Here is a 15,901-nt window from a genome sequence, read left to right on the forward strand (position 1 = left end):
TTTTGTGTGATCTGATAGTTGTTTGAAACATCAGGAAAGAAAAAAAAAATGAAGGTCATGTCCTACTAATTAATGAGAGAAGGCAGTGATGAAATGAAATCATCTCCTGGATTATGGTAATTATTAAGTTTCTGTCGGATACACTGGCCTTTTTACTCATTCACTTTGAAGACGTGAACTGTCCTCCGTTCAGGTGAACTGAGGTTTGTTGTAGATACGGTTGTTTATCTGAGTAAGGCAAGGGTACTATGAAATGAGGCTTGTTCCATGAGGATGTGCTGGTGTGCTTTTAATTATAGCGGAGCAGGAGGAGACAAAAAGCTGAATGTCGTCTGTCAGCTGGAAAGAACATAATGTTGGCATAGTTAACTTGGAGTAAACAGATTTCAGCAGATGGGAAAGAAATGTTTTTACCCCTCGAGCTAAGAAGAGCCACCGATTTGAACCAATACAGTGAAGACTTACAGCAGAGTATTACTGCATTTGCTTTCTGCAAATACGATACTGAGGACATATGACATTGAATACAGTATAAAGGAAGTTTGTGGAGTGACCGACGTGATTACTCATTAAACGTGGTCTGATTTCATCAAGCTGAAGTTGTCTGGCCATAGTTCGCTCCTGCTTCTGCAGTATTGGTCAGAATTTAACCAAACTTGCAATGATCACCCAAATTGTGATCATAGTCACAGTCAAGGTCATTGTTGTTGGTCTCAGTGGATTTTAATTATTAGTGTGCACAATCCCGCTAACTAGTGACAAGAAAACGTATCCTTTTCTTTCTGTAGTTCACACATTACATGTGAATTGTGATGATTGTGAGACGCATGAGCTGCTATTCACTCACGGCGGCGTAACATCCGATTGAGCCATGTAAGAATAAAGGAGGTGTTTATCCAGAGAATTCGCACAGTGAGCAGAAGTCATGGTTGTTGCCTCCTTGATGCTCTGCAGAACATTTTCTATTGTCAGGAAACATGTCCGACTGAGACTCGCGTGACATTATGAAGCATTCATGTGTGGAAATCCTTTTCATCATAACTATTCAAAACACAATTCGACTTATCGAATGCATAAACGTTGTACTGTTCATGCCTTTAACACAATGAGTAATCACTCACATTGCGTGCTAGAAAAAGTAAGCAAACCTATGTGCTAAAGACTGATATTCTTTTTGGTGTTCCAGTTTAGGAGATGATGAAAGTTGTCAGTGTGTGCACCTTTAGAAGTGATCCTCACAATAATTAAAGTCAACACTTGCAAGTACAACTGTTTGTTTCAGAATTTATCTGTTGTTCAAGCCCCTGAGTGCCTAAAGCTACAAAATGTAAAATCAACTTGGTGGCCTGTACAAAATAATAACCTACAACCTCTTCTTTTTAGGTTATTGACTCACTGGGTGTCATGATCTACAAAGCTCTAGACTATGGCCTCAAAGAAAACGAAGAGCGCGAGCTCAGCCCGCCGCTGGAGCGCCTCATCGACATGATGACCAACACGGAGGAAACGGAGAGTGACCCCTGTCCCGACGAGGGCTACGAGGCCACAGAAGAAGAGGATGAATGCGAAGAAGAGGAGGAAGGGGACCTCGTGTCTGATGGCTCCAGCAGTACAATCAGTAGCATCCGGAGCTATCGAGACATCATCATGGTAGGGTTTAATTTTATTAAGATACACATGTAATCGGTTTGCAATGAGAGCTTAGTTTGTCTGCCAGATTCCTTGAGTACATAAATCTGTTCTCAACACGTGCTGCTTCTATTAACTCTAATAATTAACTACAGTGTTCCTGCTGTAGAGCTTCATCAGTCTGATCACTTGGTCCATAATGGATTGAAATGGCAGAGCAAATTGAAATAAAGCAAAGCTATCGCAGGCATATGAAATGTGTGGCTTTCTGTTTTGTGTGGAATAAACTGCCGTATAGTTTGTGTGCTTGCCGCATTTTTACAGCTGGCTTATTAAGAAAGCAGTGCAGCCGCATGTAATCACCCCAGCACAAACGTTTTCCCCTGATAGAAGCTGTCACACTGTAAATTCCCCAAGTAGCTTCTGAATAAGACGGGTAATTATAGCCCTGTAAACACACTGGTATTAAGGGAATGGGGTTAGAAGGTTTCACAGCCTGTGTTATAAAGCCTTATAAAACTGATGTGGAACACAAATTTCAGGTCTGTTTGCTGCCTGTGTGCATCTTCCCTAAGCTCTTACTCCTCCAGCAATCACTCTGTTCAGTGTAAAGTCATTATGGCATGGCTGCGGACAGATCTGGCACATCTACATCCAGTCTTATTCTCTTCTGACAAACAGAGGTATGTCACTTTGAAGTTCCAGCGAAACGTGAAGCTGGTACAGTATGACAGGACCTGCTAGCTGGCATCCTACTTAGACAGGAATATTTAAATGTTAAAGTGCCGAATGGGTTTGCTCATTGCTCTTGTACAATGGAGTGAACGGAGGCTACATGAGCTGGTATTGTTCTACTGAAAGTGAGTTAGGGGTTTGGATCCAGCCACATTTATGCCAATTATGGCTCATCAAATGAAGCCCTGAGTTTAACATCAAATTTAACTCCATATTCTTATGTTTGCACACTTGATTTCCAGAAGTCGTGCTGTTATTTTGCAGTTTCACTTGGTTTTTCCATATAAACACTTTTTTTGCATGTTTCCACAGAGAATTGTTATCAGTAGAAACAATGGAAACGACAGCTGCTGTGATATTTTAAGAATGTTTTAACTCTCACTTCTCAGGTGTCATATCACCTGTTATTTTCCCATCGTGACAAGAAGGCGTCTGTTTGCAGAGTCAGACATTTTTTCAGCTTGCCAAGCCCTTTACCTGAAAATGAAAATATGCCATCCATCTGGTTCGGTATTGTTTTTTTGGAGATTATTTGACAGCGCATGCATAACTCCTTCAGGTAACTCTTATTGTCACAACAATTGGACTCGGATACCACGCAGGTCGGAGCTTTAAATGGTGCGCAACCAGTGATTGTCAAGCAGTGTTGTTCCAGCTGGACAAGCAGGTTTAGTGTTATTTTTGTCAAGTTCCCCAACATCACACGAGCCTTTAGCCACGCATGAGGCATGACTGAGAATTAAAATGCCCACTTTGGTCCAGATTGGAGTTAAATTAGTCTCAATAGGGTTACAAAAGTGTACAAAGTGTATGATCCACAAGCATAAAGACGATTTACAAATGTACATAAAGGTTTGTGTGTAATTTGGAGTACTGACAAATGTGTGCTTCAATCCACACACAGATATAAAGCAGCTTTATTGATTGTTTATTCCATAAGCACCAGTATATGTAATACATTGCATTCTTTGCCTCTACAGCTATGTTCTTCCCACCTACCCAGTCCATCAGATGCCCCCAACCATTACCAGGCTGTGTGCCGGGCTCTGTACGCCGAGAGCAGAGAACTGCGCACTTTCTTGGAGAAGATCAGGAGTGCCAAGGAGGTATGAACTTTTGATGTGTGACATTATGACGTTATTGCTAATTGAAGTGCAGATGAGTGCGACAGTCTTCTGCACTTACCTATTTTAAATGTTATCGCTACATTTCCAAAGTTGGGTGAACTTTTATGTAAGTCACTCAAGAACTAAGAGGGCACGTCACAAATTTCTCATATTATAAACATGAGTGCTAAGAAAAACTGATGGACAGAACAGACTGTGAGAAAGGACCAAACTCTTTTCTAACGGTTTTACCACTCTGGTTTGGTACATATGTTTGCTTAAACTGCTGGAATAGGGATCTATTCGGCCAACGGACTTATTGCTGGGGAAAGAAAATCCCAGAGTGGTGCCCAGAAGCAGAAACAACAGTCCACGAAGTGATTATAGTACAGATTGACTGAGACGGTGGGTGTCCCTGGATGACCCTCTTGTTAGGCCAGCCATGAGCTCGAGTGCTTGGCATAACTTAATTCTGAATGGGCATGTTCTGGCATCCTCTCTCAAGTAGCTGTGCTCAACCTAACAGGAACGGTTGTGTAAGCGGGATGTTTTTACTGGAGTAGCTGAGAGTTATTAGGGTGGAATACCCACTTGTGCTGTTTTTCCTTTTTTTTTTTTAAATTTATTTTATTTAGAGCAATTTAAATTATTTTTTACAGTCATGAGGGGAAAAACGATTCTCAGTTGAATAACTAAATATGCCCTTACTGCTTCCATATTAAGAGGTTAAGTAGCAGGAGGCAGGTGCTGCTAATCAAATGCTTTTGATTAACTGATCATCAGCAAGTCTTAGCAGCCCTATATATTAAAAAAAAAGAAAAGGGGGGGAAAAAAGAGGTTTTGCCAGTTTCTGGTATGAGTGTTAATACAATGGCATGATCTTCCCAGGAGTGGATGTCTCAACAAATTCACTCCAAGTTCAGAGTGCATTGCTCAGAAAAAATGCAAAAGACCCAAGAGCTATGTCTCAGTTTACAGGCCTCAGGTGGTATGTTCAACCTTAAACCTTAGTGCAGTGCAATTAGAAAAAGACTGAACAAGTATGGCCTGTTTGGAAGGGTTGTCACAGAAAGCCTCTGCGCTCTAAAAAGATCATGTCTGCACAGCTTTTCTCCAAATGTAGACAAACTTACCCACTTTGTCTCATCTGTCCGAAAGTATGTTGTTCAAAAAGTCTTGTGTTTTGTTTAGATGCAGCTTTATAAATATAAAACAGCATATGAGCGCAAACGACTAATACCAACGATAAAGCACTGAAGTGGAAGGGTGACAGTTTGGGCTTGTTTTGCAGCCACCTGGGCACTTTGCAGAGATTGAGTTGACCATGAACTCCTCTGTGTACCAAAGTATTCTGGAGTCAAATGTGAGGCCATCTGCCTGGCAGCTAAAGCTTTGCTGAAACTGGACAGTGATCCCAAGAAAATCAGCAAATCTAAAAAAATAAAATAAAATGGCTGAAAAAGAGTCAAGATGCTGCAGTGGCACAGACCAGATTGAAAGGCCGTGGTGGGATCTTAAGAGAGAAATAAGTTTAAGGAGACCATGTAGCAAAGCCAGAAATGGTAGGTTTGCTGTACAATATGTACTGTAAACACTAGCTTCTGTAGCAGGCATGATTCATGCAAACAGTCTTATGTAAGACGGTGTGGTTATAGAATCAAGTTTAACTTTATTACAGCAATTTAAAGAGCTCACAGGATTGCATCAGACCACTGCTGTATAGGGGACTGGCTGTAGCCTTAAAGGCCTCTGGATGATTGCTAATAAGCAACCATACACTGTACCTCACACATCACACATGCTTCCAAATTAGGAAATGATCAGTTTTTCTTAGTTTCTCTCACCGTTTCGGACTTTTCTCTAACAAGATTGTGAACAGCATTCTTCTCTTGGGAGCCAGCCAGACTAGAAACCAATGTAAATGTATTGAAAACGGCGTCACTGACTCTGTTATCATCGTTCAAAACAGGAATGACCCCAGGGAAGTGAAGGTGGGAGATGCATATGCAACTTTCATATCACTTTCACTGAAAGACAGAGGTCGGAACAGTGGGAGTCGGAAGTTAAAATATTACATAACAATTTTTATTTATTTATTTATTTATTTATTTTTTCCCCTTAGGGACTTCTTTCTTTGATCTAAAACCCTGGTGTTATGGTAATTTGTCATTTTAAAATTGAGATTAACCAGCACAGAAAAAAGATTGAAAGTATTGGACATGTCAGGAATGAGGTTGATCTTGAGCAGTATCACAACTGAAGTAGGTCACCCAGAACAGTTCTGCATAACAGATTCAGCAGTCACATATTAATGGCAGTCATCAGTTGTTCATTGACCTTTTTTTTTTTTTTTTTTTTTTTTCTCCCCCCTCTGGCATAAATTCGATTTCAAGATGAGAAGGATCCACCTGGTCATGTGAATCCACATTTGTTTAATTAAACAGGCTGCCATGACATTATGGGCAATATGCCTGGGACCTTAACCTAATATTTGTCTGGGAGAGAGTTGGGCACAAGTTCACTACCATCACTTTGCTCATTTTCTGCCTCATTTTTTCCTTGCTAACATTCCATGTTATCCCATTTTGCTATCTTGCCTAGAACCTTCGGAAGATGGAAGGGGAGACTCAGGAAGAACCTGTTAAAGACCTCAATGAGCTGCAAAATGCAGACTGGGTAAGAAGATCTACTTGGTACATCAATTATCACTTTAAGGCAGGAATGTCAAACTCATTGTACATCATGAGCCACATGCAGTCTACTTTGATCTTGAGTGGGCCAGACCAGTGAAAGGCATTGCAAATGCATAAGTGCATCACTAACCGTGCCGCTTGTATTCCAATCAGGCACGGTTCTGGGTACAGGTGATGAGAGATCTAAGACACGGTGTAAAGTTGAAGAAGGTCCAGGAGCGCCAGTACAACCCACTACCCATAGAGTACCAGCTCACACCCTACGAGATGTTGATGGACGACATCCGTTCAAAACGTTACAAGCTGCGGAAAGTCATGGTGAGGGTGTTTGGAGTTTTTTTGTTTTCGTCCTCTGTGTAGTTCAAAGACAAGCGATGGTTTTGTTCTGTAGCGTGACCTTCCATTTTTTTTTTTTTTTATCACGTCTTCATGTTACTTTTAATGTCTTCTCCCAGGTGAATGGGGACATTCCTCCACGGTTAAAGAAGAGCGCACATGAGGTCATTCTGGAGTTCATCAGGTCACGACCTCCTCTCAACCCTGTGAGTCGTGCAGAACACGGTGTCAGTAATTAGTATGGAGGCTCAAAATCAATAAAAATACATGAATTTATTAATTTGCAATTACACACAATAATATTGTATTTGATAAATATATATATATATATACACACTTTTAAATGTATTATCTCAAACAAATTTTGGCATTAATCTAAAAATATGTCCTGTTTATTTGTTGCTTGATTAGCTCTCGGTCACACAAAACTTGAAACCAGTCAGTAACCAGGCAACCACTGGTCAACAGGAAAGCAGTTGGTGAGTGGTTGTTCACGGTCGCTAGGGAAAATTGGTTGCAAAGCCATAAAGCTCATTTTTCTGCAGTTTTCCCATTTTAGTGGTCCTGGTTGCCAGGGCGCCCACTGCCTGTCTCTTAAGTTGGATTTGATCTTAGTTCTCTAGTGAACCCTTAATGGGCTTTAGCCATTAGCCAGTCAACCAATAGTACAATAGTACCAATTGTAGTATGCTCAAAACACACTTTAAATTATAGCTCGTTTAAGCTGCATCCGTGATAAAGTAATTTTTTTTTTTTTTTTAATGGATATATAGCTTTGTTTAGGGAAAAAAAACTTTTGTGAGCAAAATAAACAAGTAAATAAATAAAATGACAGAAGCAAAATAAAGCAGACATATAATATTGCATTTATAAAAAAAAAAGCAAACAAATCTTCTGTTATACACTAAATTTGACATTTTAATGACATCAGTTTAATTATTGAATCCTAAATTTACTTTAAAAAAAAAAGCTTGGTCCTTTGTAGCATGTGTCAGTATGGTATAGTATTTAAGTATACCTCATGTACTCCACTTTCAGTACAGTAAAATTGAACTTGGACAGTGACGTGACAATTGTCGTCTATATTCAGCACAGCTGTGAAAACACTGAAGTCCGTGACATCAATATTTAGTTGTCACTTATGATACCAGTACCCTGCCATACACGATGCTGCAGATGCCAGATGGCTGAGTGTGAATGTTGACACATGCAAGTCTATCATTGCTTTTAGCTAAATGATTAATTTTGACTGAGAAAATAGCTGAACGACGTCATCACGCACTCTTTCAGAGCAGAGGTGTGAGAGGAAAATCTTGGTAATCAAGTACGCACTCCTGATTGTCACGACAGGTCTCTGCTCGCAAACTCAAACCACACCCTCCGCGTCCCCGGAGCCTTCACGAGCGACTGCTGGAGGACATAAAAGCAGAAAGGAAGCTGAGGCCGGTTTCACCCGACATGATCCGCAGAAACCGCCTGGGTGAGATGACGATTACACAAACCCACGCTCAGAAATGATTCTACTTATGGCCTGACATATAAGCACGAACTCGCACTGCTCTGACTCACATGCAAATGTATTGATCTTTAGAAGAAATCTCTCTGGGGGAGCGTTGTTCTTAACTTTCTGCATGACAGCTTTCAGTGAACCTAACCCATCCACTCAGGACATAAAACATTATCCATGAATTAATCATTCTTAACTGCAGCCATCACGAGTACTCTAACAGCCTGCTTCCTGCATCGATCTCCTCACTTTATTAAAGGTGTCAGTGTTTAAACAAGGATCATGCTGACTGCAGCTGTGAGCCTTCATGTCTTTAGTATAGCTGTTACTGCAGTTGCCCAAAGATGCCCAGGTCTCTGCGTGTGACCTTAAGTGACATTACTCATTATGTAATGCAGTGCCTTTTGAAGTGAGCAGTACATAGGTCGTAATCCTCTTTTAGTATATAATGGTTATACATGGACTGAACATGGTTTCAATTAAAGCTAAAAAAGCAGCAGTCTTTACCATCCAGTGTTCTGTGCAGTTCATAGACCGATCCCTTTGTAAGTGACTTCAGTAAACTAATGTTCAGTTGTTGCATAATCGTACATATGGGGCAATTCTGTTAAACTGTTTATGAAAATCTGAGATTATGGAGCCGTTGTGAACGCATGGACGTGTTAAACTGGGATGATTCTGACATCATCGTCCATTATAACATAACATTTTCTTTGTTTTCTATTTTGCTTCCTTTCTTTCCTTTTTTTCCTCCCAAATATGGGCATATCTGTCAGTCATGCGACCCCTTAGCATGTCTCACAGCTTTGACTCATCAGGTAAAGTTCATGTCACCTGTTATGTTCTATCCTATTGTTGTGCCCGTGTTTTATTCTAGGCTATTTTTTAGGATTTAGATTCTTGCTTCTCCCTGATTTAAACACACCCCACATACTTCACGCTTGTGTTGTACAAGTGCATTTATGACACACTACTGTCACTTACTGGCTGTTTATTATAAAGACACTTTCTGAAGGTGAGAGGAAAGATGGGTCAGCACAGTGCACCTTAATCTTAGGATGCGTGAAACTGTGTTGGTAATGTTCTGTTGCTGGGGTGATTTTTGGGGCAGCCTGTGGACACAATAAACGTACAAACTCCAGAGAGGGAGGGGATATATTTTAGGGGAGATGCTAGTCACAGAGGCTGTCTGTGGTATAGCTGTTATGAGATGGCAATTGGGCCAGAGCCAGTAAAGTGAGATTACAAATCATCACTCTCTCTACAGCTTGCCTCCCGTGCTGGTCATCCTAATCCTCCCTCTCAATGTGAAAAGTGAAAGAATTATGTAACGCTGCTGTCAGCAGCCTAACCCCTTAGATAAATGGTTGGGAATGGGAGATGACTGTTCGAATGTAGCGTTACAGTTCACGAGGTGACCACAATCCAAATTATGTACGAGAATAACTTTTAGCACTGTGGCTGCACTCATTGTCTTTCCCTGCTTCCTCCCCCGCACTTCCCTTCGTACGCCTCTCCCTCTGTGCTTTCTAGTTTACGCACAATGTGTTTAAGCTTTAATATAGACCACTATCGCACAGCGTCCTGTTAATTCACACCCGGGGTCTGTACTATGAAGCGGGCTACAATTGTGATTGCGCAAAGCGCTGTCAGTCGCAGGTTTTCACATCTCCAAGTCAACCCAGGTTTCCTGATTCCAGCTAGAGGTGGTTTAATTTACATAGAGCTGCATACTTCTCGCAAGGATGGATAGATAGATAGACACATACATGTGGATATATATATATAAATTGTGAATCTCAACCTCCTTATTCTTTATGGCCCACACTCTGAGACCCACTGGATTAATGTGTCCCTGAGATTTACTCTTGGGTAAGGCTGTCTTAAGTTTATTTTTCCAACTGCAACCCAGGTGGTGTTAAAGGCTCAAAACTACAGGGCAGCCTTCCAGATCTTCTCGGACCCCCCCCCCCCAGAGTTACCTCGCTAAGCCCGCAAATGCTGCTTCATTGTACAGGCCCTCTGCTCTGACAGATGCTTGTCGCTGTCGAGTCCTCCCCGTGGTTCTAGTCTGGTGTTTGTTAACGTCTGTGTGAGCTTCGACTGAAGGTTATATTCCCTTAATTCATCTGCAGGTGCAGGGAAAAGCATCAGCACTCCTCAGGACTTGTTCCGCAGCTCAGGTAAAGCACACACGGACCGGCGTGTCGTGGCAACTTTGGAGTCTGTGTGACAAAGCAGGAGTGTCGTGAAAATGAGTGAGGGGAAATTGATGAGAAAATCTGAACCGTTGGCATGTGGCTGAGGTTTATCTTCCTCAATTCTGCCTCTGTGGTGTCCTGTCATAACACTGTAAAGAAGTCTTTAATACCAGCTACTGAAGGAGTTGACTCGTGATGTGTGGTTCATGTGTACATGTGACATCTGTAACAGTGTCTCTGTTTATTATGTTGGACGCTGTATCTTCCCGCTTTAATTGACTGTGTTTGACCCACAGACACTCCTGATGCTCGGAGGAAGTTGACCTGCAGCACCCATTCACTGTCCAGCAGCACAGCAGGACCAAATCAGGGCGGCGGGCAGGCGCTTAGCCAGAGAAAGAGGGTGCTCAAAGCGCCCACGCTGGCGGAACTGGACGGCTCAGATTCCGATGTAAGATGTCTGACTCGTATGATTGATTGCAAATGATCATGTGTGTCATGTGACTTCATCAGAATCTTGGTTATTATGCCAAAAGAGCAACAAAATTATACAGTCCTATTTGGTGCAAAGAAAGAAAACAAACCATCTTAACTTTTTCATGCACAAAATTAAAAAGGAGAATTTCTAATAAGCAGTATAAAACAAATATTTAAAAAAAAAATAGATATGTATGTGATGGCTTCTTGAGCTCAGAGCATCATTATGTCTAAAAGAATCTTATTCCACAACATTGCTATAATATGGTTAAAGTGACGTTCTGATTTAGTAGCTAAGCTCTCACAATTATTAATGACACGTTAATAATAGGCACACAAACTTGATTGTGGTAGTTATGAATTTTCGATGAATTGCTAATATGTCGTTTTCTGGATGACAGGAGGAAACCACACGGAGCAGCTCCAGCATGTCCACGTCTTTGATAGAAGACACGTCTCCTGACTCCGTCGCAGCCACGAAGGGTATTAACTTTTGAACATAGTGTATTACACAAATTAAATGTTCCCTCTCTGGCAGACTTTTTCATGCATATTTGTGTCCCATGTCTCCAGCTCCAAAGTTCCTGCCTGTCTCCGCCACTCCACAGCCAGACAAGCGACAATCTTCACAGAGGCGGCACTCTATCGACAAGGAGTCCCCTACCAGCGTCAGGCCTTTCTTACCACCATCCAGACAGAGCTCAAAGTCTTTGGTACGTTACCTTGTGGAGGCTATTTCTATTGGACTCTGTTTATGACAGATCTTTATCATCTAAATGATTTTTAAAAAAAAAAAGTAAATATAAAAGCAGATACTCGGAAGCATTTCTGAATGCAGTTCATGACCCACCAGTTACATCGATTAACAGCACCAGACGTACAATACGTCTGTTGAATTTACTCCTGTCCTGTGACCGGCCATTGGTTTGCAGTGAGGTCACTGGTTTTCTCTGACTCTGAGCGTGGTCCTATGATTCTAGTGAAGTTGATGGATCTAATTGAAAGCACAGGACAGCGCTGTACGAAAAGGATTTAGGTCAAGTTGGTTTATTCTCACTATTTATGTATTTCTTTTCCTTTTTCTCCCCCCCCCCCAACACTGCCAAACCCAGATCTTCTAATTAAGCCAGACTCAACTTTTAAAAGTCTGCAGTGATGCATGTCAAGAATTAGAAGGCTTTCACAGAGAGAACTTCATATTTTAAATCTTTGATCCCTAATCCTTTCCAGAATCTTTCATAATTAGTGACAAATGTTGCTGATTCTGTTGTTTCCATTAAAATCTGTCCAGTTGACAGTAGAAACAACAAACAGTGACGAGATTAATCTAAGACATCTTTGATGAGTCACTTTTAAAAGTTGGAATAAAAAGTTACTGTTCATTAATACTAGGATGTTAACTCTTTCTCCCTCAGATTCCTGCTACGGGTAACCCTCGTTTCTCTTTCTGAGTTAAGCAGTTTGTCTTATTTCAGACCTGTTTCCAGAACAAAATGATTGAGTGTGCATCAGAAGTTGGTGGGAGGGATTTCTGCCTGTGCAGCTTTTCCCTGGTTTAAAACACCCTCTCAAACTTCATTCATATAAGAAGCTGAAGCTCTTTAGTTAATGTAGAACAGTCAGGTCTTTGTTGCATCCCCTCCCTTTCTCGTACTCCTGTTATATCTCATTTACATGTTTACTCTGATTAGCCATCTTCTTCCAAAGACTCACTTTAAATTATTTCTTATTTTCAAATGCTACAGCTAATGACGGATCCCAGTGGCAAGGTAACTAGGTCAATTTCCTGTTTATAGATTTATTTATTTATTTGCAATGTCCACTAATCCTAACAATTAGTACTAAGGAATGCATGCATGCACGCAAGGGAGAAAGTGATTTAAAGGAATGCCATGCCAAGTATTATGGCAGGAATGCCATAATACTAAGTGCAATAATCCTTTCTGTCATCGTTGTATTTTTACTCAGTTGTATATAGTATTTGTATTCTATTTTTATCTTATTGTATATTTATTTTATTTTATTCTACTGTATATAGTATTTTATTCTATTCTGTACAGTTGTGTACTGTATTTATTCTTATTGTATTCTAATTTTTGCCTCATAACTTTTGCACTGTCCACTTCCTGCTGTGACAAAACAAATTTCCCACGTGTGGGACTAATAAAGGTTATCTTATCTTATCAAGGTTGGAAGATGCAGCCTAAAGCCTATCACTGTATCCGGCTTCTTCAAAGCTGTTTTTTATTGCTAGATGTACTCTGTGTGGTTTAGTTGAGGGAGCTGGCTGTATAGTGTGCGCAAGAGGCAGCACACAAGCTTTGTACTAGGATTTGGTAGAGACCGAGGTCTATGTGAGGACACCTGATTGGGTGAAGTTCAGGTGGGGAGTGGATGTGTGAAAGGATTTTAATGGACTGAAAGGAAAGCTGCAATGTCAGTGAACAGCCTTCCTTTTGAGGGGTACATTGAGATCAAAAATGAAATGTCAAGCCAGATATATTTGTTAAAAATTAAGTAATCCTATGTGCTCATGCATGTTTGAATGTGATGATGTAATCCAGAAGTTTTTTTTGTATATCTTTTTATTAGATTTTATGCTTGGTTACAACGTTGGCTGTAAGCTGATGACAGACCACCTAATGGGTTCATGCAGTTCTTGTATTAAATTTTACTGAGCGTACTGTGTGTGATTAGCTCGTTGGAATATAAGGTCTTGCTTCTGTTTAAATATCCTGTTCCCTCTGTCTGCTGGTCAGGTGGATGCCGGCAGTGGTGCTCAGGGCTCGGTATGTCGCCACTACTGCAAAATATCAAATTGTATCACCTCCAAGCACTGTGTGGGGGAACCATCCTGAATGGCGTCTAATTCAATCGGCTTGTTTTTTAGATGAATGGGACCTTGTGTTGTAACTGCTTGAGTGAATGCAACATCTGTGGCGTACTGAAAATAACTCAGGGAAGATTATATATGAGGCCAGATCTTATACAAGCACTCAATCCCAGTAAATGATGATGATCAGTAGATGTGCTCCCTGAGACATTTTCCCCCCTGTGGACTTCTTTTGTAAAACTCCAGATGAGAGCTCAGCTGGCACCATGATGGGGGATTCTCTTACAGATTGTTTCCTTGGAAACATCTGGTGAATAACAGGAGCTCAAAACGTGTTTTTGACAGAGAATAAAGCAAATCTGGATTAAAGTAAAGAAATCCTAGAGTTGTGGTTCCAGCATGGGAGGTGTTGTGTTGCATCACATGGAGGTTCTGCATTTATTTTCACAGCGGCGGTGTGAAACTGCCATTCTCACATCTCGTTGCATGTTTAGGTGATGTGGTGTGCAGTGGGGCATTTTTGTTTGGGTTTGTCAAACACATCACTGTCTGTGTGTTTGTGAGCATGGTTTGATGATGTGATGCATGTTTCCCCCGCAGGAGGAGTTCTGTTATCCGGCGGAGTGTTTGGCTCTGACGGTGGAAGAGGTGATGCACATCAGGCAGGTCCTCGTCAAGGCCGAGCTGGAGAAGTTTCAGCAATACAAAGAAGTCTACAACGCTCTCAAGAAAGGAAAGGTACAAAACCACCTGTAAACTTATGGTTTTCTCTTAAACTGATAATTTGTCACATTGATTTTGAAACTCTAGTGCACCTTCCTCACCTCAATTTTTGTCCTCCCCTGTCCAGCTTTGCTTTTCTTGCAGGATTAAAAGGTTCTCCATCTTCACCTGGTCCTACACCTGCCAGTTCTGCAAAAGGTAATTTGAATCGCTGTTAAAAGGACAGCTCGACTTAAAGAGGGAGACTCCAACATTTAAACAAAGTCTGTATTTGACACTGATTCCCAAATTTATAGTTTTCCTGTTTACGTACCAAACATACCCAATTGGCCTCATATCAAACAGCCACATGCCCAGCACATCCTGGCTGGTATTTCATTAGTCGATAAATCTACTGGATGCATATGAGTAGTTCTGCATTTTTCATTGTTTTTCTTCAAACGCGTACGTTATTTAAAGTGCTTTCTGCACTGCAGAAGTTTGAGTCGAGACTAAAGAAACCAAACTATCTACTGTAGGAGCTCGTCTCTCTGGCTCTGCTGCATTAGTTTCTGTTTTAAGCTTTAAGTGACAGTTTGACAGGAGTGCAGTACAAAATCAGTGAAGTGGTTTTCACGAATTTCCAGCTTATCAGTTTTTTTAATTTTTTTCAGACCTGTGTGTTCCCAGTGCTCGAAAAAGGTACGAGACTGTCAACTGCTACTTGAAACATCAGTTTAGTATTTGACACTCATTCTTTAAGACCTACATGAGCCTTTTTAGTTCAGTTGTTTTGTATCTCTTTGCCTCAGATGCGGCTGCCGTCTAAGCCCTATTCCACACTGCCTATCTACTCTCTGGGTCCCAGTGCTGTGGTTAAAGAAGACACAGGCACATCTGCCCCAGCTGAGCCAGACAAGCAGCCGTTTGGGTCTGCGCACACCCGGCACAGTCTGCGCAGAAGGTGACTTAATAATCGGCAGCATCATCGTGTTGTGGCTGCGACTGCTTTCCTGTGTGTGCACAGATATTCACTCAGTTGTCTCTGTTTAGGTTGTCCAAGCACAGCATCAGCAAAGACGGGCGGTCGCAGGATGAGCTAGAGCTGCCCAAGGAGCTCACTGAGGACTGGGTCACCATGGAGGTCTGTGTGGACTGCAAGAAGTTCATCACAGAGATCATCACCTCCAGCAGGCGCAGCCTGTGCGTGGCCACCAAGCGGGCCCGCCTCAATCGCAGAACCCAGTCGTTCTACATGTCGTCGTCCAGCTCTGTCAACTTCAGGCCTTCGAAGCGAACCATCAATGAGTTGTAGAACATCGGACTGGTCGGTGCACTTTAAGTTAAGCTTTGTCATTCAATTAAAAAAAACAAACAAATAAAACAACAACAAAAAAACCAACAAAAAACTCCAAAACAAACAAAAACCCCTCCCACAGTGATGTGTGTACATAAAGTGGAGTTTCGCAAAGAAGTAAGAAGTGACCATGTGGCCGGTCCATTCCAAGCTAAAGCTAGTAAAGTTTCTGATACTTCATCCTCCTCTCAGATTGGCTGAGAGGAGGGATGCAATGTGGGTCACAGAGAGCAGCCGAGCTTCTGCATGTGGGTGACGTTATCGAGCTGCTGATGTCACCATCATGAACCGGGGTAAGGATGAGTGGGAGCGAATGACACAGAAA

General features: G+C 41.5%; 1 protein-coding gene across 8 annotated transcripts in view; it reads left to right on the forward strand.

The window, feature by feature from the left end:
* The window catches only part of spire1a (spire-type actin nucleation factor 1a), a 32,824-nt gene extending 17,178 nt beyond the window's left edge, over positions 1–15,646 (forward strand). The window contains exons 3-20 of one of the 8 annotated variants that reach the window (XM_004548088.3): positions 1,384–1,650; positions 3,345–3,470; positions 6,072–6,146; positions 6,317–6,481; positions 6,619–6,705; positions 7,850–7,979; positions 8,783–8,824; positions 10,142–10,189; positions 10,504–10,658; positions 11,086–11,167; positions 11,258–11,397; positions 12,430–12,453; positions 13,444–13,473; positions 14,118–14,255; positions 14,368–14,438; positions 14,894–14,921; positions 15,032–15,183; positions 15,273–15,646. In XM_004548088.3, coding sequence (XP_004548145.2) covers positions 1,384–1,650; positions 3,345–3,470; positions 6,072–6,146; positions 6,317–6,481; positions 6,619–6,705; positions 7,850–7,979; positions 8,783–8,824; positions 10,142–10,189; positions 10,504–10,658; positions 11,086–11,167; positions 11,258–11,397; positions 12,430–12,453; positions 13,444–13,473; positions 14,118–14,255; positions 14,368–14,438; positions 14,894–14,921; positions 15,032–15,183; positions 15,273–15,534 — 2,022 coding nt within the window. In that variant the 3' untranslated portion in view covers positions 15,535–15,646. The remainder of the gene's footprint in view (positions 1–1,383; positions 1,651–3,344; positions 3,471–6,071; positions 6,147–6,316; positions 6,482–6,618; positions 6,706–7,849; positions 7,980–8,782; positions 8,825–10,141; positions 10,190–10,503; positions 10,659–11,085; positions 11,168–11,257; positions 11,398–12,429; positions 12,454–13,443; positions 13,474–14,117; positions 14,256–14,367; positions 14,439–14,893; positions 14,922–15,031; positions 15,184–15,272) is intronic. The other 7 variants (XM_004548090.3, XM_004548089.3, XM_004548091.3 and 4 more) reach the window with 7 other exon arrangements.
* The last annotated feature ends 255 nt before the right edge of the window (positions 15,647–15,901 follow it).

This window comes from Maylandia zebra, linkage group LG22 (assembly GCF_041146795.1).
Source record: "Maylandia zebra isolate NMK-2024a linkage group LG22, Mzebra_GT3a, whole genome shotgun sequence".
NCBI classification, from domain to species: domain Eukaryota; kingdom Metazoa; phylum Chordata; class Actinopteri; order Cichliformes; family Cichlidae; genus Maylandia; species Maylandia zebra.